Source organism: Pipistrellus kuhlii, unplaced genomic scaffold (assembly GCF_014108245.1).
Source record: "Pipistrellus kuhlii isolate mPipKuh1 unplaced genomic scaffold, mPipKuh1.p scaffold_m20_p_4, whole genome shotgun sequence".
Classification (NCBI taxonomy): domain Eukaryota; kingdom Metazoa; phylum Chordata; class Mammalia; order Chiroptera; family Vespertilionidae; genus Pipistrellus; species Pipistrellus kuhlii.
Window position 1 is genome coordinate 66,005,784 of NW_023425540.1, and position 21,506 is coordinate 66,027,289.

General features: G+C 36.0%; 1 protein-coding gene across 18 annotated transcripts in view; it reads left to right on the forward strand.

Moving 5' to 3' along the window:
* Nucleotides 1–21,506, forward strand: part of CSNK1G3 (casein kinase 1 gamma 3) — a 106,115-nt gene that overhangs the window by 60,444 nt on the left and 24,165 nt on the right. For 9 of the 18 annotated variants that reach the window (XR_004982865.2, XR_004982864.2, XM_036409368.2 and 6 more), the window contains 7 exons: nt 2,994–3,142; nt 5,034–5,268; nt 13,234–13,319; nt 13,442–13,526; nt 15,619–15,767; nt 17,359–17,454; nt 21,378–21,473. Coding sequence is in view for 15 of the 18 variants with exons in the window: in XM_036409368.2 (XP_036265261.1) it covers nt 2,994–3,142; nt 5,034–5,268; nt 13,234–13,319; nt 13,442–13,526; nt 15,619–15,767; nt 17,359–17,454; nt 21,378–21,473 (896 nt within the window). In the remaining 3 variants the exon portion in view is untranslated. The remainder of the gene's footprint in view (nt 1–2,993; nt 3,143–5,033; nt 5,269–13,233; nt 13,320–13,441; nt 13,527–15,618; nt 15,768–17,358; nt 17,455–21,377; nt 21,474–21,506) is intronic. The other 9 variants (XR_004982866.2, XM_036409375.2, XM_036409378.2 and 6 more) reach the window with 4 other exon arrangements.

Genomic DNA, 21,506 nt, shown 5'->3' on the forward strand with positions numbered 1-21,506 from the left:
CTGTTAATAAGTCTTAATTGCCATTCTCAAATCTTAATGTATGTAGCTTTGTTAAAGCAGTATTTTAGAGTTGGAATAAACTTTAGTAAGCCTCTAATCTACTTTTATACATGTGAGGGGTAGGTGACACACATATGATAAGAGTAGCTTTGGTAAAAGTGATTCATACATACTACAACATACTACAGTAGTGATTCCCAGTTGCAGTTCTGTGTGTGTTTGTGTGTGTGTGTGTGTGTGAAAGAGAGACAGAGAGAGAGAGAGAGAGAGAGAGAGAGAGAGAGAGAGAGAGAGAGAGAGAGGAGATGGAGGTGCTAACATATACATATGGGCATGTATGGGGATCTCTGTTTCTGGGAGGAGGCCATGTATGCAATTTGAACTTGTCCCCTTCCCTTCATTCCTGCCCTGATTATATTATCTTACCTCCTTATCTTCAGATATTCTGCTGCCTCACTCAGGGTCACATTTGAGAAACACTGGTCTTATCCAAACTAGTAATCTATACTAATAAAAGGGCAATATACTAATTAGACTGGGAGATCTTCCGGGAGACCTTCTATATGTCCTTCTGAAAAAAGCCATAAGGCAGAGGCAGTTAGGAGCCATGAGACCAGGAGGAGAGGGCAGTTGGGGGCGAGCAGGCCAGCGTGGGAGGGCAATTAGGGGCAAACAGGCTGGCAAGGGGGGCCAGTTGGAGCAAGCAGGCCAGCAAGGGGGGGAGTTGGGCGCAAGCAGGCTGGTAGGGGGGGCAGTTGAGGGTGAGTAGGCTGGCAAGGGGTGCCAGTTGGGGGCGAGAAGGCCAGTGGCGGGGTGGGGGGACAGTTGAGGGTGAGCAGGCCAGCAACGGGGGACAGTTGAGGGTGAGCAGGCCAGCAAGGGGGGCGATTTTGGGGGCAAGAAGGCCAGTGGGGAGGGGGTAGTTGGGGGTGAGTAAGCCAACAGGCAGAGTGGTTAGGGGCAATCAGGCAGGCAGGCAGGTGAATGGTTAGGAGCCAGTGGTCCCAGATTGCAAGAGGGATGTCTGACTGCCAGGATCGGGCCTAAACTAGCAGTCGGACATCCCCTGAGGGGTCCCAGATTGGAGAGGGTCCAGGCCAGACTGAGGGACACACACACACACACACACACACACACACACACCCGTGCACAAATTTTATGCATTGGGCCACTAGTCGTATGTAATAAAAGGCTAATATGCAAATAGACCGAATGGCAGAACAACTGAACAGCTGGTTGCTATGACGTACCCTGACCACTAGGGATGCATGCAGTACATGGTGGGTGTCAACAGTAGGTGGCAGAGCATGTAATATGGAGGGTGTCAGCTGTGGTGGGATGGTGGAGCAGGTGAGTAGGGTGCCAGACCAAGGCAGGGTTGCTGGTCGCTGTCATTGGGGCGAGCCTCTGGTGGTTACTAAAAATTCTTTGCTCCCAAGTGTGTGCCGTAGTCCCACCGGGTGCTTGCACCTTCTGTTGGCACCAGCTCCACTCACACTGGCTGTGGAGGATGGGCTGAGACCTGCCCCTGTGCACACCATAGCCCCAGAGCCCACAGTTCCTTTCAAGGTGCACAAATTCGTGCATTGGACTCCTGGTACTATAGTTAAGCCAATGCAAGCCTCCCTGAGAGGTTAAATGGTTAATATTGGGATAAACTATAAAACTAGTAGTCCTGGCTTCTAGTTGAATGTTTTCTATTATGCCCCTGCAATAAATATTCACAACGATAGAGGGAATAGAGAATAAAGTTGTGTTTTCCAAGCTCTTTACTTAAAAAAAAAAAAATGGGAAGGATTTATTCAAAAGATTTTTTCCCTTCTAAAAAATCTGATACCACTTGTAAGTAAAACTGAGACATTTAAGATGGAAGAAGTTCATTTCCTCATGATGAATAGATAAATGCAGTGTTAAGATAAATTGATCACCTATTTATATTTGCTACTTGGGAGTCTCTTATAGCTCTTAAAGTACAGATGATTTCTATGCATTTAGACTTTAAATTTGAAGTTTGATTAGTTTGTATTGTTGAATAATGAATTATTCAGTACCTGGTGGCATAGAACAGTAGATCTTCTGCCAATTCCCAGGGGTCAGGAGTCCAGGCATGGCTTAGCTGGGTCCTCTTTTGAGAGTCTTGCCTGGCTGGAATCAAGATGTAAACCCAGATTGCAATCTTACCTGAGGCTCAGTCCTCTTCCTAGCTCACTGGCTGTTCCCAGAATTCTGTTCTTCATGGCTGTGGGACCAAGTCCTTCAGTTTGGAGTTTCCCATCATTTCCTGGCATATGATTTTCTCCAGAACATGGTAGGTTTCTTCTTTAAGGTCAACAAGAAAACATTTCTGAGCTTTGAATCTAAAGGTCTCTGACTTCTAGACCCTCTTTTTAAGGGACATACCTGATTAGGTTAGGCCCATCAGAATACTTTTGATTACTTTAAGGTCCACTGATAGGGGTATTAATTATATCATCTTTGCCATATAACAACACCTGATCACAAGTGAAACCTGGGAATTTTGCCCACACTTAGAGGGAGGAGATTGTGCAGGGTGTATACACCAGGGGATGGGACTCTTGGAGGCTGATCTCAGCGTTATGCCTGCCACAGTGTTATTAAAGAGAACAGTGACTCTTTTGTTCAGTGAAAATCAAATCATTCCTAGGTGCCAAGCATTTCTCTAGGTCATGGAAATATAAGACTAAAATGCCCAGTTCCTGTCTTTGATGAGGTGGTAGAGACCAACAATGAAGCACTGTTTGTAATGTAGTTCAGTCATGCAGCTGCTGTGGAAGTGTAACCAGGCTACACTCTAGTAGAAGGCTGGGTCAGGAAAACTTTATTGTATCCATGGGAAATGTAAAACTCCTGCTGCTGTTCTTGAAACTACAAAATTAATTTTTAAATTGAATTTTCTAGGAAGAAAAGTTTGATATCAAAGACGAGGAAATTGTTAAAATCCTTTCTTTTTCTTCCTCCCTCTCCCCCCTCAGATGGTATACCTCAAGTTTACTATTTTGGCCCTTGTGGTAAATACAACGCTATGGTGCTGGAACTGCTGGGACCTAGTTTGGAAGATTTGTTTGATTTGTGTGATAGAACATTTTCTCTTAAAACAGTTCTCATGATAGCTATCCAACTGGTAAGTAAAGCAGGGTGCTTTGAAGTCATTTGAACAATTGTGTGGTTCTTTAGTCACAAGTTTATATGAAAGGTTTCAAGTTTTGCTACATAATCTTGCAGAGCATTCAACTTAATACAAATGTTTCTGCTTTCCTGTTGTCTTTTTAGGACGCATGTAACTTAAAATAATTGAATCAGGTGCAGTATTTTATTTTTATGAAACAATATTTTATTGCTTTAAGATCAGAATACTCAGTTTGAGAATTAGGTTGTTTCTAGCTCTTTTCATTTAGAAGATGAATACTTAGAAAAGAAAACCCTCAAAAACATGGATTATAAATCTTAGTAATAAATTCTGATGGCTGAGAAAAAGAGGAAACAAACTAATGAGAAGTTTTCTAAATTATTTAAGTTTAGTGAACCTTTGGGAAAACAAATCTAGAAGAGGATTTTAAGGCAATTTTGAAATAAATGTCAATAGAAGTGTGGTGCAGAAGTCTTAAAGTTGTTTTTTTCCATTGACTCATTAATTCCACTTCTATAAATTTGTCCTATGGAAGTATTCAGCTGTACTTAAAGGTTTTTGTACAAGGATATTTATAATAAAGTGGAAACCATCCAAATGTATAGAAATAACAGGATTAGTTGAATAGGTTGTTAATAGCCATATAATAGTAAAGTATGCATTTAAAATAATACATACTTTTAATGCAAAGTGTGTATTAAAAGAAAGTTTCATGACCTGGAAAATGCTCATAATATATCATTAACTAAAAGTATAGGGTATAGAATATTATATATTATATGATCCAAAATTTGTTAACCAACTAAAATGACCTGTTTATAGTATATTTATATTGAATTGTCAGTTGTGATTACCACTAAATGATGCAATTTTATTTTATTTGTAATGTTCTATTGGTGATAGTTTGTACACTGAACATTATTTGAGAATGTGTAAAACAATAAAAATGTACTGTATCATTATTAGACTACTAGAAGCTATTGCACAATATTCGTGCAAGAATAGGCCTTCCTTCCCCTGGCTTCACTCCCAGCTGACAGGGAGCTGGCAAATCACCACTCCCCAGCCACCTGTGAGCCGGCAAATCCTTGCTCCCTCGCCGCCCCAGAGCCGGGCAAGTCCTCACATCTGTCTGGAGCACCATTCTAGTAGTTCCTTCTTCAGCTTCCCTTCCCCTCATAGCAGGCTTCACACTGCTCCAAGCCTGAATATGCAAATTAACCTCCATCTTTGTTGGGTTAATTTGCATACTTACTCTGATTGGTTGTGGGCATAGCAGATGATGGTTAATTTGCATGTTTCTCTTTTATTAAGTAAGATATTTGAACATTTTAAAGTTTTAAGATCTTTTAAAATATTTCATACCTAAGGAAAATGTAAAGAAAACAAGTTACAAAAAGAAGATTTACTAAAGGGTATTCTGTTAATTGTTTTTATTTAACAGTTTAGACTTTTTAAGATTTTAAAATATGATTGTAAAAGTTGCTTGATTACTTAACTGATGAGGAAGAATAAACTGCAACTTTGTGAATATGTCTTTATATTGTTGAGTTCAAGATTTAGTGTTGGTAAAGCTTTTCGATTTTATGATATAGCATTATCTTAAAATATAGATTAAATCAGGCTTACTGATTTGAAAGGAATTCATAAAATTCAAACATGTTCATTTATAAGTGACATTAATAGTAAAAGCAAAGAATTTTAATCATAATCAGATATATATTTGAGTATATATATAGATCGATATGTTACTTTTAAAGGGTTGAAACAATTTCTGATTTTTTAATGTTTTTATTATGAAAGTTGTCTTGCCTCTATCATGTTTTTTTTATGCTAGTCAAAAGATTAAAATAAAGTTTATCTTCCTTCTCTTTTTAAAATCAAGATTTCTCGTATGGAATATGTTCATTCAAAGAACTTGATATACAGAGATGTAAAACCTGAGAACTTCTTAATAGGACGACCAGGAAATAAAACCCAGCAAGTTATTCATATTATAGATTTTGGTTTGGCGAAGGAATATATTGATCCAGAGACAAAGAAACACATACCATACAGAGAGCACAAGAGCCTTACAGGAACAGCTAGATATATGAGCATAAATACACATTTAGGAAAAGGTATGTGTACCTTTTGTTTAAATTCAGTAACTATGCTAACGGTGTGAGTTTTAATATTTGTTATTATGGTTCAATTTTTGCAGGTTACAACTGCTTTTATTATAATTTTTATTTATCATATCTAGCTTTTATTTATATTTAATAAAACATTTTTTATTTATTTCACTTTGTTTTTAAAAATACTTTTTTTTTTTTAATTTTAGAGAGGAAGGAGAAGGAGAGAGAGATAGAAACATCAATGATGAGAGAGAATCATTGATCTGCTGCCTCCTGCACACCCTATCCTTGGGATCGAGTCCACAACTGGAATTGAACTGTGACCTCCTGGTTTATAGGTTGATGCTCAACCATTGAGACACACTAGTCAGGCTTAATAAAACATTTTTTAAAATTAGTTGTTCTAGAGTAAATGAATAACAGATATCCTTGCATTCACTATATCTTTAAAAAAATATAATTTGAAATGTTCAATATTGATATAGTGAGGATGATGCATTTGATTATTTGTTAAAAGGATATGATAGAATACTTAATTCTAACTGAATTTAGTTTGTGCAAATATTTTTGATTGAGAATATAGCACTTTGATACAGTTAGCCAGGAAATAACAAATGCCTAATATATTTAATGAATTCTAAGAGGACATACCTTAGCGGTACTGTTTACTTTTCCTATGTACTAGCTATACGACTTTGGTTTCCTTATTTGTAAAAAGAATAAAATAGTATCAACCTCACAGGATTTTTTACAGCTTTTATTTTTTTCCTAGTCCAGGACCACACATTATCATTTATTTGTCATATTTATTTAGCTTCTTTTCATCTGGACCAGTTCCTCCCTTCTCTTTATTGTTCATGACTGTTTTGTAGAATGCTCTCCATTTGTGTCAGTCTGATATTTCCTCATGATTATATTTTGGTATGCATTCTTAGCACAAGTATCATAGAAGTGATATGTTCTCACTGCAAAATGTCAAGAGGTACATGATGTCACTTGGTTTCAAGTATCTTGATCATTTGTTTAGGATAGTGTCTGCTAATTGTCTCTACTTAACAGTTTTTTATTTTCCCTTTGTTATTAAAAAGTGTTTTGTAAGTAGATCTTTGAGATTCTGTAAACATGTTGTTCCTCATCACGTTTTTATCCACTAGATCTAGCATCCATTGATGATTTTTCTAACTCCATCAATTATGTAGTTAGTTGATATTCTGACGTAAGCAAAAGCTTTCTCTTCTCCCCTTTATTGACTTCTATCAGTATGGACTCATGGAATCAAACCAGCGAGCTCTTGGTGCTTGGGTAGAAGTTCAACCACTGAGACACACTGGCTGGGCGAAGTTCTTTTTATAATATATTCTTTCCCATTGAATTACTTTTCTGACTTCTTAAAAACATTCAGTTCTAAGTTGTATTTACAGTAATTATTGTTAAGTCTTACGCTATGGTTGGTTTTCATATCAGAGGAAGCCAAACTTAAATTTCTGCTTTTAGATTCTATCTTCTTAAGGGAGAATAGACAGGAACATACATTATCCATCATCACTGCTCAAATGTACCCACAATGTATGACCATAATTTGTACAGGTCCTTATAAGTCATCTAATCCAACTTCCAACTCCTAGTTTAGCCCAAGTCTAACTGGTCTCCCCAGACTTACAAGCTGTATACTGCATGTCTCTGCTTCTGCTCATTCAGAACTAAATAGCACTTGGCATCTTCCCTGTCAGCTGGCCTGATAGTAGGCTCATGGTATTTTTCTTTGCAGATGTCTGAAAATACCTGAAAAATGTAAATTTGCCCTTCTTTAAGAAAAGTAAGTTTCAAACACCTAAAATTATAAAGCACAAGTTGGGTTTAGGAAGTGTTTGTGGGGAGTGCTTTCAGTAGCACACTTTTCTCAATAGATTTAAAATATGATTGGATAGATAGTCAACTTTCAAGATTGTGTCATTTATTAAAATCTGGCACGCCTATATTTAGTTGTGAGAAATTTCCATTTCTTGGTGGTTATTAACAAGCTGTTTTATAACAACCAACAGAGGTTCATCACCTTTTTATTGAGAGACATGAACTCACAACTTCCCTATAGCCCAATGTTAGTTTTTTTAAATATGATTTTTGAGAGAGAGAGAGAAAGAGAGAAACATTGATCTGAGAGCAAAAATATTGGTCCACTGCCTCCTGCATGCTCCCTACAGGGGATGGAACCTGCAACCCGGACATGTGCCCTGACCGGGAATTGAAGAGGCGACCTCTTGATGCATGGGTTAACCAAATGAGCCACACTGGCTAGGCCAGGGTCATCATTTTTGTATAATTGTTATTTTATATAGTGGTATATCAGTTGGAGAGTGGGAGGATGTATACCTTTATCTAAGTAAATTTAGAGAAAATGCATTTAAATAGTATTTTTTAAGGTAGACATTTTTAAAGAGCAGTTTTAGATAAATAGAAATTAGGTGGAAGGTACAGAGATTTTTCTTAGACCCCCATGTCCCCAAACATGCATTAGTTACATTTCCCTACTAGAGGGGGTCAATTGTTATAATTGATGTATGAGTACATACATTGATACATCCTTGTCACCTAGAGTTCATAGTTTACTTTAGGATTTGTTCTTGGTGTTGTATATTCTGTGGTTTTGGACAAATTTATAATAACATGTATCACTATTGTAACATCATACAGAGTAGTTCCATTTCCCTAAGCATCTTCTATGCTCTACCTAATCCTCTCTCCCTCCAACGCCTGGTAACCAGTGGTCTTTTTACTGTTTCCATAGTTTTCCTTTTCCAGATGCCATATATTTGGAATTACATAGTATGTAGCCTTTTCAGACTGGTATAGTTCACGTAGTATAAACATTTAAGACTGCATGTTTTTTCATGGCTCAATAGCTCATTTCTTTTTAATACTGAATAATATTCTATTGTCTAGAAGTACTATAGATTATCCACCTACTGATGGACATTTTCATTGCTTCCAAGTTTTGGCAATTAGGACTAACACTGCTATAAACATTCATGTGTGTGTTTTTGTGTGGGCATAAGTTTTCAATTCTTTTGGGTAAATACCAAGGATCTTAATGCTGGGTTGTATGGTCAGAGTATATTTAATTTTGTAAGAAACCCTCAAACTGTCTTCCAAAGTGGGTGTACCATTTTGCAATCCCACCAACCATGAATGAGAGTTTCTACTCCACATTCTTGGCAGCATTAGATGTTGTCAATGTTGTAAACACCATTCTAAGAGATGGAAATTTGCATTTTTTATTACAGGATCTGAGATTTTCACATACTTATTTGTCAGCTGTATATCTTCTTTTTTGAGGTGTCTGTTAAGGTCTTGGCCCAGTCCAATCAGGTTATTTTCTTATTTTTGAATTTTAAGAATTCTTTATATATTATGGATGACAGCCCTTTATAAGATGTGTCTTCTGCAAATATTTTCTCCCAGTCTGCTGCTTATCTTTTCATTCTTTTGATGGTGTCTTTGCAGAGCTGAAGTTATTAATTTTAATGAAGTCTAGCTCATCATTATTTCTTTCATGGATTATACTTACGTTATATCTAAAAAATCATTGCTAAAACTAAGGCCATCTTTCTTGTGTTATTTTTTTAGAAATTTTATAATTTTGTGTTAATACTTAAGTACGTGATCCATTTTGGTTAATTTTTGAAGGGAGTGAGGTCAGTGTCAAAATTAACACTTTTGTTCTTTGAAAGAAGCCCAATTTACTAGGAAATCTTTGACTACCCTAAGATCACAAAGATTTTTCTTCTAATTTTTCTTCAAGAAATTCTCTAGTTTTGTGGGTTTTTAAGGAAGGGAGAGGGATAGAGAGATAAAACACCGATGAGGGAGAAAGTATTTGTAATCTTTATATCTGAAAATGACATCCAGAATATACAAACAATTCTTACAACTTTAGAATAAGACAATGAGTAGAACTTAAAAAATTGTTAAATATTTGAACACTTAACAAAAAGATGTGTGAATAACCAGTAACACATGAAATGATGTTAAAAAATAAGTTTCTAGTGGAATTCAGATTTAATCACAATGAGCTCATATTTCATGGCCACCAGCATTGCTAAAATTTAAAAGATTGGCTATACTACTAGTAAATGTCGAACAAGCTCTGGAGCAACTGGAACTTTCCTACATCGCTGGTGGAAATATAAAATGGCACAACCCCTTTGGAGAAGAGTGTAGAAGTTCATTATAACACTAAACCTATAATTTCCATATGACACAGTAATCCATTCCTAGATATTTACCCAAGAAAAATGAAAGCATATGTCACACAGAGATTTGTATAAGGATGTTCATAGCAGTTTTATTCACAATGGCCTCAAACTGGAAGTTACAAAAAGGTCCTTTAATATATGGTACTTAGGTTGTTAAAGTGTATCTAACTGTACCCCTATAATGTGTGTATTTTATTATATGTTAAATAATTAAATCAATAAAAGAACTTTCCTTTTTAGAGCTTGCCAAGTCTGACTGTACTTTAGAATTATCTGAATTTTTAAAACGTACATTTTAGCTGGTTTAGTTAGTGACTAGAGCAGCCTGTGGACTGAAGGGTCCCTGGCTTGATTCCAGTCAAGGGCACATGCCTGGCTTGTGGGCTTGATTCACAGTGGGGGAGGGGGGGGTGCAGGAGGCAGCTGATCAATGATTTTCTCTCATCATTGATGTTTCTAACTCTCCTCTCCTCTCTGAAATTAATTAAAAAGATATATCTGAAATGTACATTATTTTATTCCATATGTACCCAAAGAATCAATCTCTGGCATTAGGCCTGCTTACTTAAGGCTTTTAAAAGATTCAGGGGTTGATTCTGATTCTCAGCAAGACTTCAGAATTTTTTTGGCATGACTTTTTATTCTTAATACTTCCAGTACCTAATAAAATATAATTTTAGTAATGAAAGGCATTACTGATTTTTCCATGTTACTCACATCCCTCATCCATTAATGGCTTTACAAAAACTTTAAATCTATTTTACTTATTTTGAAAGTTTGCTGTTTTCAATAGCATATGCTTATCTACATTATAAAAGGCCAGGGCCATCACGACCTAAATGACCAGATGGTCAACCAGTCACCAGGACATGCATGGAGCACTTCTAGGTCCCTACCCCACGGCCCACAGGCTCCTATCACAGCAAAGCTGGCGGCTGGTGGGTAGGGGGTGCTGGGCGGGGCAAGGCGGGTGGGGCAGGTCATTAGCCTCTGGCCTGGGGCTGGGCTGGAAGCCTAATGACTTTGCTGCTGCTTCTGCTGCTGCAGATCAGGCGGGAGAGAGAGGCAGAGCCTGATCCGCAGCTGCTGCGGAGGTTGTGGATCAGGCCTGGAGATAGGCTTGAAGATGCTGTTTGGCATAGAAACTGACCAATCAGAACTAAATTGCGAGGAGTCAGTGGCTGCCTATGAGGCGGAGCTTTTGATGCTGACTGGCATAGAAACCAAGTAGTCAGAATCTAATTTGGGTGAACTGCAAAGGCAGAACCTAAGGTGGAGGCTGAGGAGGTGTTTTAAGGGCAACAACTTTTGGGTGTAAGGTTTTTGAATGACTGACTGGTTTGGCAGTACAGTGTATATGGCTGGCTCTTAGTCCAGATATAGGGATTATGCATTTTTGTTTGCCAAGAGCATCTCCTCCTGATGAAAAAGACCTTTCCTCTCCATTTAAGCAATCCTATCCTATGAATCTACCTATACTACTAAAAAGGTAATATGCTAATTAGATTGGGTAGACTGGTTCATCTTCCGGATGTCCCACTTCCTTCCCGACAAAGCCATGGTGGTGGGGGCTGAGGCAGAGGCTGTTAGGGGTGATCAGGCTGGCAGGGGAGGGCACTTGGGGGATAACCAGGTCTGCAGGGGAGTACAGGTGGGGGCAACCAGGCTGGCAGAGGAGGGCCATTGGGGATGAGATCAGGCCAGCTGGGGAGGGCAGTTGAGGGCAAGATCAGGCCTGCAGGGGAGGGCATTTGGGTGCGAGATCAAGCCAGCAGGGGAGGGCAGTTGGGGGCAAGATCAGGCCAGCAGGCAGTTGGGGGCGACAAGGCCTGCAGGGGAGGACAGTTTGAGGACGACCAGGCTGTCAGGGGAGGGGCGTTGGGGGTGAGATCAGGCCTACAGGGTAGGGCAGTTGGGGATGAACTGGCCAGCAGGGGAGGGCAGTTGGGAGTGAGATCAGGCTTGCAAGGGAGGGCAGTTGGGGATGAGATCAGGCTTGCAAGGGAGGGCAGTTGGGTGAGAGATCAGGCCAGCAGGGGGGATGGCTGTTGGGGTGAGATTAGGCCTGCAAGAGAGGGCTGTTGGGGGTGACCAGGCTGGCAGGGGAAGCCGTTGGAGGTGACCAGGCCAGCAGGTGATAATAGTTTGGGTGATCAGGCTGGCAGGGGAAGGCAGTTTGGGGTGATTAGGCAGGCAGGCAGAGAGTTAGGGGCAATCAGGCAGGCTGGCAGGTGATTGATTAGGAGCCAGCGGTCCCAGATTGCGAGAGGAATGTCCGATGTCCACAGGGACTGGGCCTAAATTGGCATTCCCCAAGAGGTCCCTAATTGGAGAGGGTGCAGGCTGGGCTGAGGGAACCTAGGCCTTTAGTATTGTTATAATACAAAATAGAAGAAAAACTTCCAATTATATCACATTTTTTAGTATATGAAATGAGAAATTGAAATGTCCTGTCTCATTCTCCAGTCTCATACCCCTGATTACTAATGATTTGATGCATATTTTTTAATGATATTTTCATGTACTTATAGAAAAGGGACATATATCTAGTAGTGTATATTTCCAAATATTCATTTATATATTTAAATAGTTTGTGTTAAGTGCCTGCTCTGGGCAGCCATTATACTAGGTCTGAGAATAATGAGCCAAGAAGACAGACATCTGGCCTTTTGGGACTTACTATTTGGTGGGAGCATAGATATTGAATAAAAAATAGCGCAAACTTATATTTTAAAACTGTAGCACATGTTACAGGAGACAATTATAGAATGTTATGAAATTATATAGCAAAAATTAAAACCTTTTCTGAAGCTTTAATGTTCGTTTGACTTTTCAAAAACATTTAGTATTGCTTAGATAGTATGATTATTCATTTGTATAGAACATCTTGCACATGAACATCCTTTTATTATTAAAGTATTATTTTTTCCTTTTATTGTTTGTCAGCATTTTTATGTTATTTTAAGCATTTAACTTCAGTGATTAAAAAACTGAAAAAATGCACTAAGCTGATATTTGTAAATACTTACCGTTGTGATTGTCATTTTGTTGTGTGCTATACAACAGTTTACTACTAAAACAATAATAGCAATTTGAAAATGACAATTGTTTATAGCAGTACATTTTTGGAGGGGTTATGCATCTTGGGGTGTATCAAACACAAGTATTTTTAAAAAAACATTATAGAGAATACTAATTGTTTTTAAAATCACTGATGCTTGTGGGATGGAAGATTGTGCTCATAAATTTAGGAAATCAGGGTTAAATGAAGTTAGACATTTTTAGGGTTTAACGTTTAAGGTTAACATTAGCATTAATCTTTTAGGGAAAAACTCTAGGCTTTTTCCTAGAATCTTTCATATGTTACATTCTGAATCTTTAAGACAGAGCTTTAGTACGCAGTGACTCTATTTGACCATAGAACCTTTCCCCCCTTGCCTTATGTTTCTATGAATAGATATCTCAGGAGAGAAATAAGTCCTCAATAGTATCACCGGAAATATAGCATATTTTAAAGATGTATGATAATTTTAATGTTAAAATCATTATTGTTTCACTAGATAAGACTTTGTTACATATAAGCACTAGATCTATAATATGTATTATATACTAAACTTTTAGGAATTAATTGGTATATAACAGAGGAATTAGTTCTCCATTCTTGCATTCTTAACTGGAAGAGGCAAGTGAAATTTATATTCTTCTTATATTTCAGAACAAAGTAGAAGAGATGACTTAGAAGCTTTAGGTCATATGTTCATGTATTTTCTTAGAGGAAGTCTTCCTTGGCAAGGTTTAAAGGTAAACATTTTTATGTTTCCTTGTTGAATTTTAGAAATTGTTAATATATTGCAATCTAGTCTTCCAAGTGTTTAATTTTAAAATTACCACTTTCTCAAGGTTTTTTTCTTCTCCTGTTTTAGGCTGACACACTAAAAGAGAGGTATCAGAAAATTGGAGATACAAAACGAGCCACACCAATAGAAATGTTATGTGAAAATTTTCCAGGTAATAAATGATGCCACATTGGTCCATATTCTCACACAAAAGACCAGATCTGTTAATCATTGTTTAAGTCTATAAATACCTTTTTTTCATGTTTTTAAAAAACTGAGCTCAAAATATTATTTAAAAGATGTCAGCATTTGATGCACAGACCACAGGGTTAGTTTCTATATTTGCTTTGTTAAGATGGTATTACCGTGTTTCCCCGAAAATAAGACATCTTCCAAAAATAAGACCTAGCACACGGAAAGATAAGACATCCCCTGAAAGTAAGACGTAGCACAACTTTGGGAGAAAAAATTAATATAAGACACTGTCTTATTTTTGGGGAAACAGGGTAGTAGAAGAAAATCCCATCTTTAGTAATGCAGACCTGTACCAGCTGAAGTAATGCTTTCTTCAATAAAATACTTTTAAGAAGTTAAAATATTTGGAAGGGGGGTTGGAGGGAAGGAGGGAGAGGGATCAACCAAAGGACTTGTATGCATGCATATAAGCATAATCCATAACCCATGGACACAGTCAATAGGGGCGGTGAGGACATGTGCGGGGGTGGAGGGGAGAGAGTAGGGTGAGTGGCGAGAGGTCAATGGGGGAAAAAAGATTCATATGTAATACTTTAAACAATAAAGAATTTAAAAAATATTTGCTAAGAAATAGCAACTATAAAGTTTCAGTGTATAATATTAGTCATTTGAGTCTCATTGTCCAGCTTAACGTAGGTATGTGTTGTATGATTTAGTCAAGTTTTTTTTTTTTTTTAAATATATTTTATTGATTTTTCACAGAGAGAAAGAGAGAGGGATAGAGAGTTAGAAACATCGATGAGAGAGAATCATCGATCAGCTGCCTCTTGCACACCCCCTACTGGGGATGTGCCCGCAACCAAGGTACATGCCCTTGACCGGAATCGAACCCGGGACCTTTCAGTCCACAAGCCGATGCTCTATCCACTGAGCCAAACCGGTCCCGGCGATTTAGTCAAGTTTTCAAAGTACAGTAAAATCTTGCTACCCTTATTACCTTAAGGCTAGTTTTATATTAAGGAACTTTATGAAAATAGTTTAGCTTTCATGTAGATTTACAGCAACTCAAACCAATAAAAACTTAAGATTTCTAAATCAATTAAGAAATAATAAAAAATAAAGAATAATGTGTTGCTAATATATTCAAATACTTGCAATAACATTGAGAAAACAGAGAACCAAACTTGAAGATAGAAGGCTGAATTCAATCTCACATTGATATCCATAACTTTGCCTGTATTATTATTATTACTTTAATAATACCAGCAGTATAATCTCTGGTAGCTCTTTTCCAAGTCTGCTATATTATTCATTGTCAGCAAACTTTAATTATATGTTTTTCTTTTTTAATCTAAAACTAGAGGGTTAAAAAAAAACATTTGTACTAATACTAGCAGTTTAGGTATAGGCAGATTGAGTGCAAGTTAAGAAGCCTATATACATTTCTGCAAGAAAAATGATGGTGCCAAAGTAAATTAACCAGATAATTAGCTAGAAAGTGGAATAGTGAGCTTCACCATGTGATCAAGGTCACTGGGTGCCAGTTTCACTGCTCATTGAGCTTTGCGTGATCCTGTTCTTATTGGCTACCAGGAATGAATTGAATCAGAGAAGCAGCTAAGTGCAACCTACTATCTCTTACTATAGTGATTTTTTTGTGCTTCCATGCTGAAACATGGTTTTGCTTACCATTTTGCCTAGTGATTTTTATATATTTTTCATTCTGGAGAGTATGACCTTTTAAAAGTGTACATATCTCTAATACATTAGAATTTTAATGGAATGCATGACTGTTAATTGTATAACCAGAAATTAAAAGAAGAATTAAACAACTTCTGTGTTATATTTCTGAGGATTATTTTGCTAGGTCAGTTGGTTCCAATACTGCTCATAACCAAGGTGTTAGAAATTTCCTCCCTTTTAAAAAAATGTCATTGTAATTAAATTTATAAAATTTTGAATTGCAATATAGAATTTTATTTTTCTACTGTATGCTTTATACACACTTAAATAATTTATTAATGAGTATCTAGAAAAGTATATTTAAAATAATTTTATTTTCTTTCTAGAAGAAATGGCAACATATCTTCGTTATGTAAGAAGGCTAGATTTTTTTGAAAAACCAGATTATGACTACCTAAGAAAGCTTTTTACTGACTTGTTTGATCGAAAAGGATATCTGTTTGATTATGAATATGACTGGATGGGTAAACAGTTGGTGAGTACTCTCTGCTATACAGTAAAACTAGTGGCCCAGTGCAAAAAATTTGTTCAGGGGGAGTGTCCCTCAGCGTGGCCTGCAACCTCTCCAATCTGGGACCCTTCAGTTGGATATTCCTCTTGTAATCTGGGACTGCTGGCTCCTAACTGCTCACCTGCCTACCTGCCTGATCGCCCCCTAACCACTCTGCCTGCCAGCCTTCTCACTCCCAACTATCCTTCCCCCCTGCTGCCCTCCTCACCCCCAACCATCCCCCTGCCAGACTGCTTGCCTCCAACTGCCCTCCCCCCACCCTGCCTGGCCTGATCACCCTTAACTGTTTCTGCCTCAGCCCCACCACTGTAGTTTTGTCCGGAAAGGTCTCCCAGTCTAATTAGCATATTACCCTTTTATTAGTATACATATTTTATTGTGTTTTCTCCCCCACAGTATAGATCCTTCAACTGAAAGGAGTTGAAAACAAATACTTTTGAAAAAGGGTTCATTTTATTCCCTTTTACGGATAGTTTAGGTAACACAATACTAATATATTATCCTTTGAATTTTATAAATACCCTACATTTAGACTCTGCTTTTTAGAGTGATTTTTAAAACGTTTTATTCCTAATTTAATTCTTGGTGTCAGATATATATATTTTTTTTGTTCTAATATTCTAGTGATTACTTTAAATGACCAGCTAGTTTTGTTTTCTGTTTACTTTAGCCATCTTTTAAAATATTTGTAATTTAAAAATATTTCAATTATTCTAGCAGTTCTGTTATCTCTTGGAGTAGATTGATACTTGGAGTAAGTTTTTAAAATTGTATCTAAGTTTTTATAACTTAAAAAAATTCTTTATTATAACTGTAGGATTGGTGCTTAGTACTTAAAGAGACACATCATTATATTTTTTTGAAGAGGCAATTTCTGAAACATCAAATATGTATTCTCACTAATCTTATTTTAATAAATAATAATGTTTTACAAAATGTTCTTTATTTGTGGCTCACTGTTAACAAGTTTTTATCCATATTTGAAACCACTAACCTTTCACGTTCAAGTATTTTTGAACAATTCACTTACTAAGTGTTTAATGTATTTTTTTTAAATGCTAAGTGATTTGAATATATATGCTATTTATGGTAGAAATTCAAAGAAACTTTGATTAAAGAATTTATATTTTGAATTGTACTTGAAAATTAAAATTTTATAGGCCTCTTCTGAGTGACAATATGCAATTTTAATAGTTTATTTAAAAAGTTGTTCCCTTAATAAATAATTTATTCTGTTTATACATTAGCTTTGAAAATGAGAAACATGAACAGATATATTTTCATATTTTTTATATGAAAAAATAATTTAAAAGAAATGATAGCATTAGAAGATCTTTTGTTGTTAAATTAGTAAAAATAAATACTTGATAAAGCATTTAAATATTCTGAAAACAGTTTAAAGAGTAGCTGTGTTGTCTTTGTTAGCTTTAATATATCGTGAGAATGTCTTTTTTTAAGGCTTTACTTTATTCCTTGAGTCTTTTAAACAGCTAAATTATATTAAGTAAAACTTCTGAAATAGGTTGTATTGATGCTAATTGCTATTGTGTTGCAGCCTACTCCAGTGGGGGCAGTTCAGCAAGATCCTGCTCTATCATCAAACAGAGAAGCACATCAACACAGAGATAAGATGCAACAATCCAAAAACCAGGTTTGCTGCCCCTTTAGATAAGAAATGTCTTGGTTTGCTTCTGTATTACCTTCTGACAGTTTATAAGTGCATTTGGTGTTTTGTCATGTCCAGGTGACTGCTTTTTTTTTTTTGTGTGTGTGTGTGTGTGTGTGTGTGTGTGTGTATTTACATGTGTGAGTAAGTGTATATATACACAGGTATATACATATTGAAAAAATGAAATGCATGTTTTTTTCTTCAACAGATAAAATATATATACACGCACTAATAATTGAAAATACATATTTCCCCTATTATTCACTATTAATTTAATTATAAATTTATAATTTAGTGGTATAAGTTGGTATAATTTTGAGCAACTTTTGACATTATATTAATAGAAGTATTTGTATATCTTATTGGAATGAATTGTAATAGCAGTTGGTCCTTCTATCTACAGTCTAGCTTAATAAATTCTTTACTGAGTCTCTAGTATTTGAAAGTTACTATTTTACATGTTGCAGAAATGCAGAAGTAAGTAAACAATATAACCTATAAGAAATATTTTGTAATGATGTCTAAGATTTCACTTAGTCTCTGTACTCATTCATACTTGGATATGGTTTAAACCTGGGCAAATTACTTAATCTCTCAAAGCCTTAGTTCTGTCATTGATAAAAGAGAAATAATGCATGTTAATTCCTAGCATATAGTAAGCCTTCAATAAATCTCAACTCTCATGGTTGGTGTTATTGTTATCATGATTATTACAATAAACACACAAATAACTACATTACAAAGCAGAATAAGTTCCATCGCATGAAGTATTTTAATGAAGTGCCATGGAAGATCATTGTAGGAACTATGTAGGAACTATAAAGATTTTACTAGGAGAAGGTGTTTTTTGGGATGAGCTTGAAGAATGGATGACATTTTCAAAGGCAGATAAAGGAATAAGAACATTCTAGAGAGAGTGAACAGTATAAAATATGAAGCAAAAGTTTACAGATGTAGACTTTGAAGAACAGCAAGTAGTTCAGTTTGCTAGGAGCAGAGAGTAGGTCCAAGATAATGCATAGAAGATGGAGTTCCTTAGGTAAGGTGATTGAGAGCTGTTGAAATTTTTGAGTGAAGTTTTATTGGAGCCATCTTTAGCATAAGAAATTTTGTTATCACTCTGAGTTAAAAAGTGTCTTTAGTATTTTCGATTTTAACCGTTTTTAGAGATGGATAATGGTTTATCCTTTACATCTTTCACCCCATCAAAGTTCTAGTGAGGGTTAAACAAGAGATGAAAAATCCAAGGAAAAAACACAACTTGTTAAAAATTATCACAAAATGAAGTGCTACTTTAAGGGGATATTTAACAGTATTCTTTAAAGTACAGCCAGTTTAAAAAGTTTAGTTTTAGAATTTTGCCTTAGAAAAATTGGGATGATAAAGGGTCTTGCATATGAATTAATTCAAAATATAAATTACAACTTGTTGATAGCTTAAGTGCTCTGATAGATGCTGTATATAGAAAGAAATGGCTCAGAAGTCAAGACTCAGAGTTAGTATTTAATAAGTCAAAGTTAATTTCTCAAATGTAATCTGGAAGAAATTAATAACTCATATTCTCTGAACATTTTTACTTGAGCTGTTAGGTATTGTAGTAAGTGAAGCTCTTCTTTTGTTGTTGAATTAAACTTTAGTTTAAATATTTTAAGGGTTAACTTTCTACATATTTTAGACATGTCTTACTAGCTAAATTGTTAGCTCATTGAGGGTGGGAACCATATGTTACTCATGTTGCCATTGTTCAACTAAATGTAGGGAGTCAGTGTTTTTTTTTTCTCTCCTGGAAATCCTTTAATATAGCTTACATATTGAACTTGAAGCCTGGATATGCAGACTGTCATCATAATAGAAAAAGTTGTATATCTAGAAAAAAAAATCTTAAATGTCTGTGAAGCAGTAAACAGTTTAAGTTGTATGAGAAACTCATAGTTCATAATCCCAAAAGAAGTAAAGTTAATTCTTTAAATGGCTAAAACCTTCGCTATGTCCCAAGGTAAACAATTTGTAACCTAGAGTCAATGCTTGAAGTTCAGTGGATCCTGATATTTTATAGAAAGTGTTGGGTGCATGGTAAATGTTTATTCTACTATCTTCTTAAAAAGGTTTGTGACCCCCAAATGTTGCCTTTTGTTCCTAGGCGACATTTAGATATTTGTCTCATCTATAGCATCATTTTCATTCTCCCATTCTGTTCAGATTTTATCTCACCTAATTTATTTAATTAAGGTACACATCTGCTAAATTCCGGTGATGAGTTTGGAGGGTTTAATGAAAAGACATTATAAAATTATCATCATTATTTTATTATTTCATACTTCATACCACAAAGTATGTAATTTTGAATTGTGCAATTTAATTTAGGGAACTTGGTGCCTGAACTTTTATTCATTGTGTCTACTTGAATTTTAATATCTCTTCTCCTCCCAAAGGATATTCTTAGGTTCCCTGTGTGCTTGGCCCTGTATGGCAAGATTTTCTTGACTTTGAAAAAGAAAGTAATGAGCACCAAAAGCTTTAGAACATGATGTTATTGTGTTAAGGAGCTAAGTAGTGTTATTGGAGAAGCAGTAGACTCTGAGTTTGAATCTTTGCTGTACTCCTTGCTAACTCTATGATTTAGGAAAGTGTCTTCATTTCAGTGTCTTCATCAGTAAAATGAGGATAATACTACTTATCTCAAAATGAGATAACATATATAAAGCACCTCATGCAGAACCAACATGTCATAGAAACTTAAAATATTGTATTTATTTCTCCTCTTCTTTTTATTAGTCCTGTCCATATTTTCCTGAAACATAGAATCGAATCTTTCTAATTCTGCTAGTAGTTTATTAGTCTGTAAGTTATTGCCATGCAACTTTGCCAAAGTCATCTAAAAGCATCAAGAATTATCAGCCTATTTCAGGGAAATGGGTTCCTTAATTTGAACCAGGTAAAAAGAGATTAAGGAAGCATATTTAGGATTGTTACTTTGAAAAATTGTTATATTTTCATAGTATTTTATATAGCACTTTTAACTTTTCAAAGAACTCTGTTTTCTCATATTATCTTCACAATCAGAAACAGGAGAGAAAAGTTTTCTAGAATATTGGGAACAACTATTTAAGTACCGTATTTTTTGGACCATAAGACGCTCCGGACCATAAGACGCATCAGTTTTTAGAGAAGGGAAATGAAGAAAAAAAGATTCTGAAACAAATAGTGTCCTAAAATATTTTATGTGCATTAAAACCCAACATCACAGTCATAAACACATGTAATCAACACTGTAAAGTAAACAGCAGCATTTAGAACCATTTTAGAGCCGGGCAAGCACACAGAGACCACACAGAGCCGGGCAAGTAAAAAAACTTTTTTTTTAAAGTATATGTGTAGGCTATATTTGGACCATAAGACGCAGGGACTTTTTCCCCCCACTTCTGGGGGAAAAAAAGTGCGTCTTATGGTCCGAAAAATACGGTACTATTTTTTTTTTCTTACCTTGCTAGAAGTTGTTCCTCATCAGAAAACTAATGAGAACCCCTACTGTAGAAAATATAGTGAATGGCTTTCTAGTTCACTCTTGCTTCATTCCATGTGCTTTCTTGGGCACATCATTTTTACCTCCCTATTCTTTGTTAATTTTATTTATAAAGTTAGAGGGTGGAGTCTGTGACATCTAAAGTTTTTTCACTTCTAAAATTCTATGAGTGTATTTTATTTTTATGGTTGATCATGATATAATTGTAGCAATTTAATTAAAATCTCTCCACATGCAGTATCATTGCATCTATGACTCAGAATAGTAAGGGTATTTTAAAATTTCCTTTTATACGTTTGTTTTCAATATTATAAGGATGAGATGTTTAACATATTGGGTTTTTCTTCTTCCATCCATGCCACATGCATTAAATAAATGGCAGTCGGCAGACCACAGGGCAGCTTGGGACTCCCAGCAGGCAAATCCCCACCATTTGAGAGCTCACCTTGCAGCAGACAGACATGGTGGCTCGGTACAGGTATTTTCTGATTTTTGCATGAGTGATTATTTC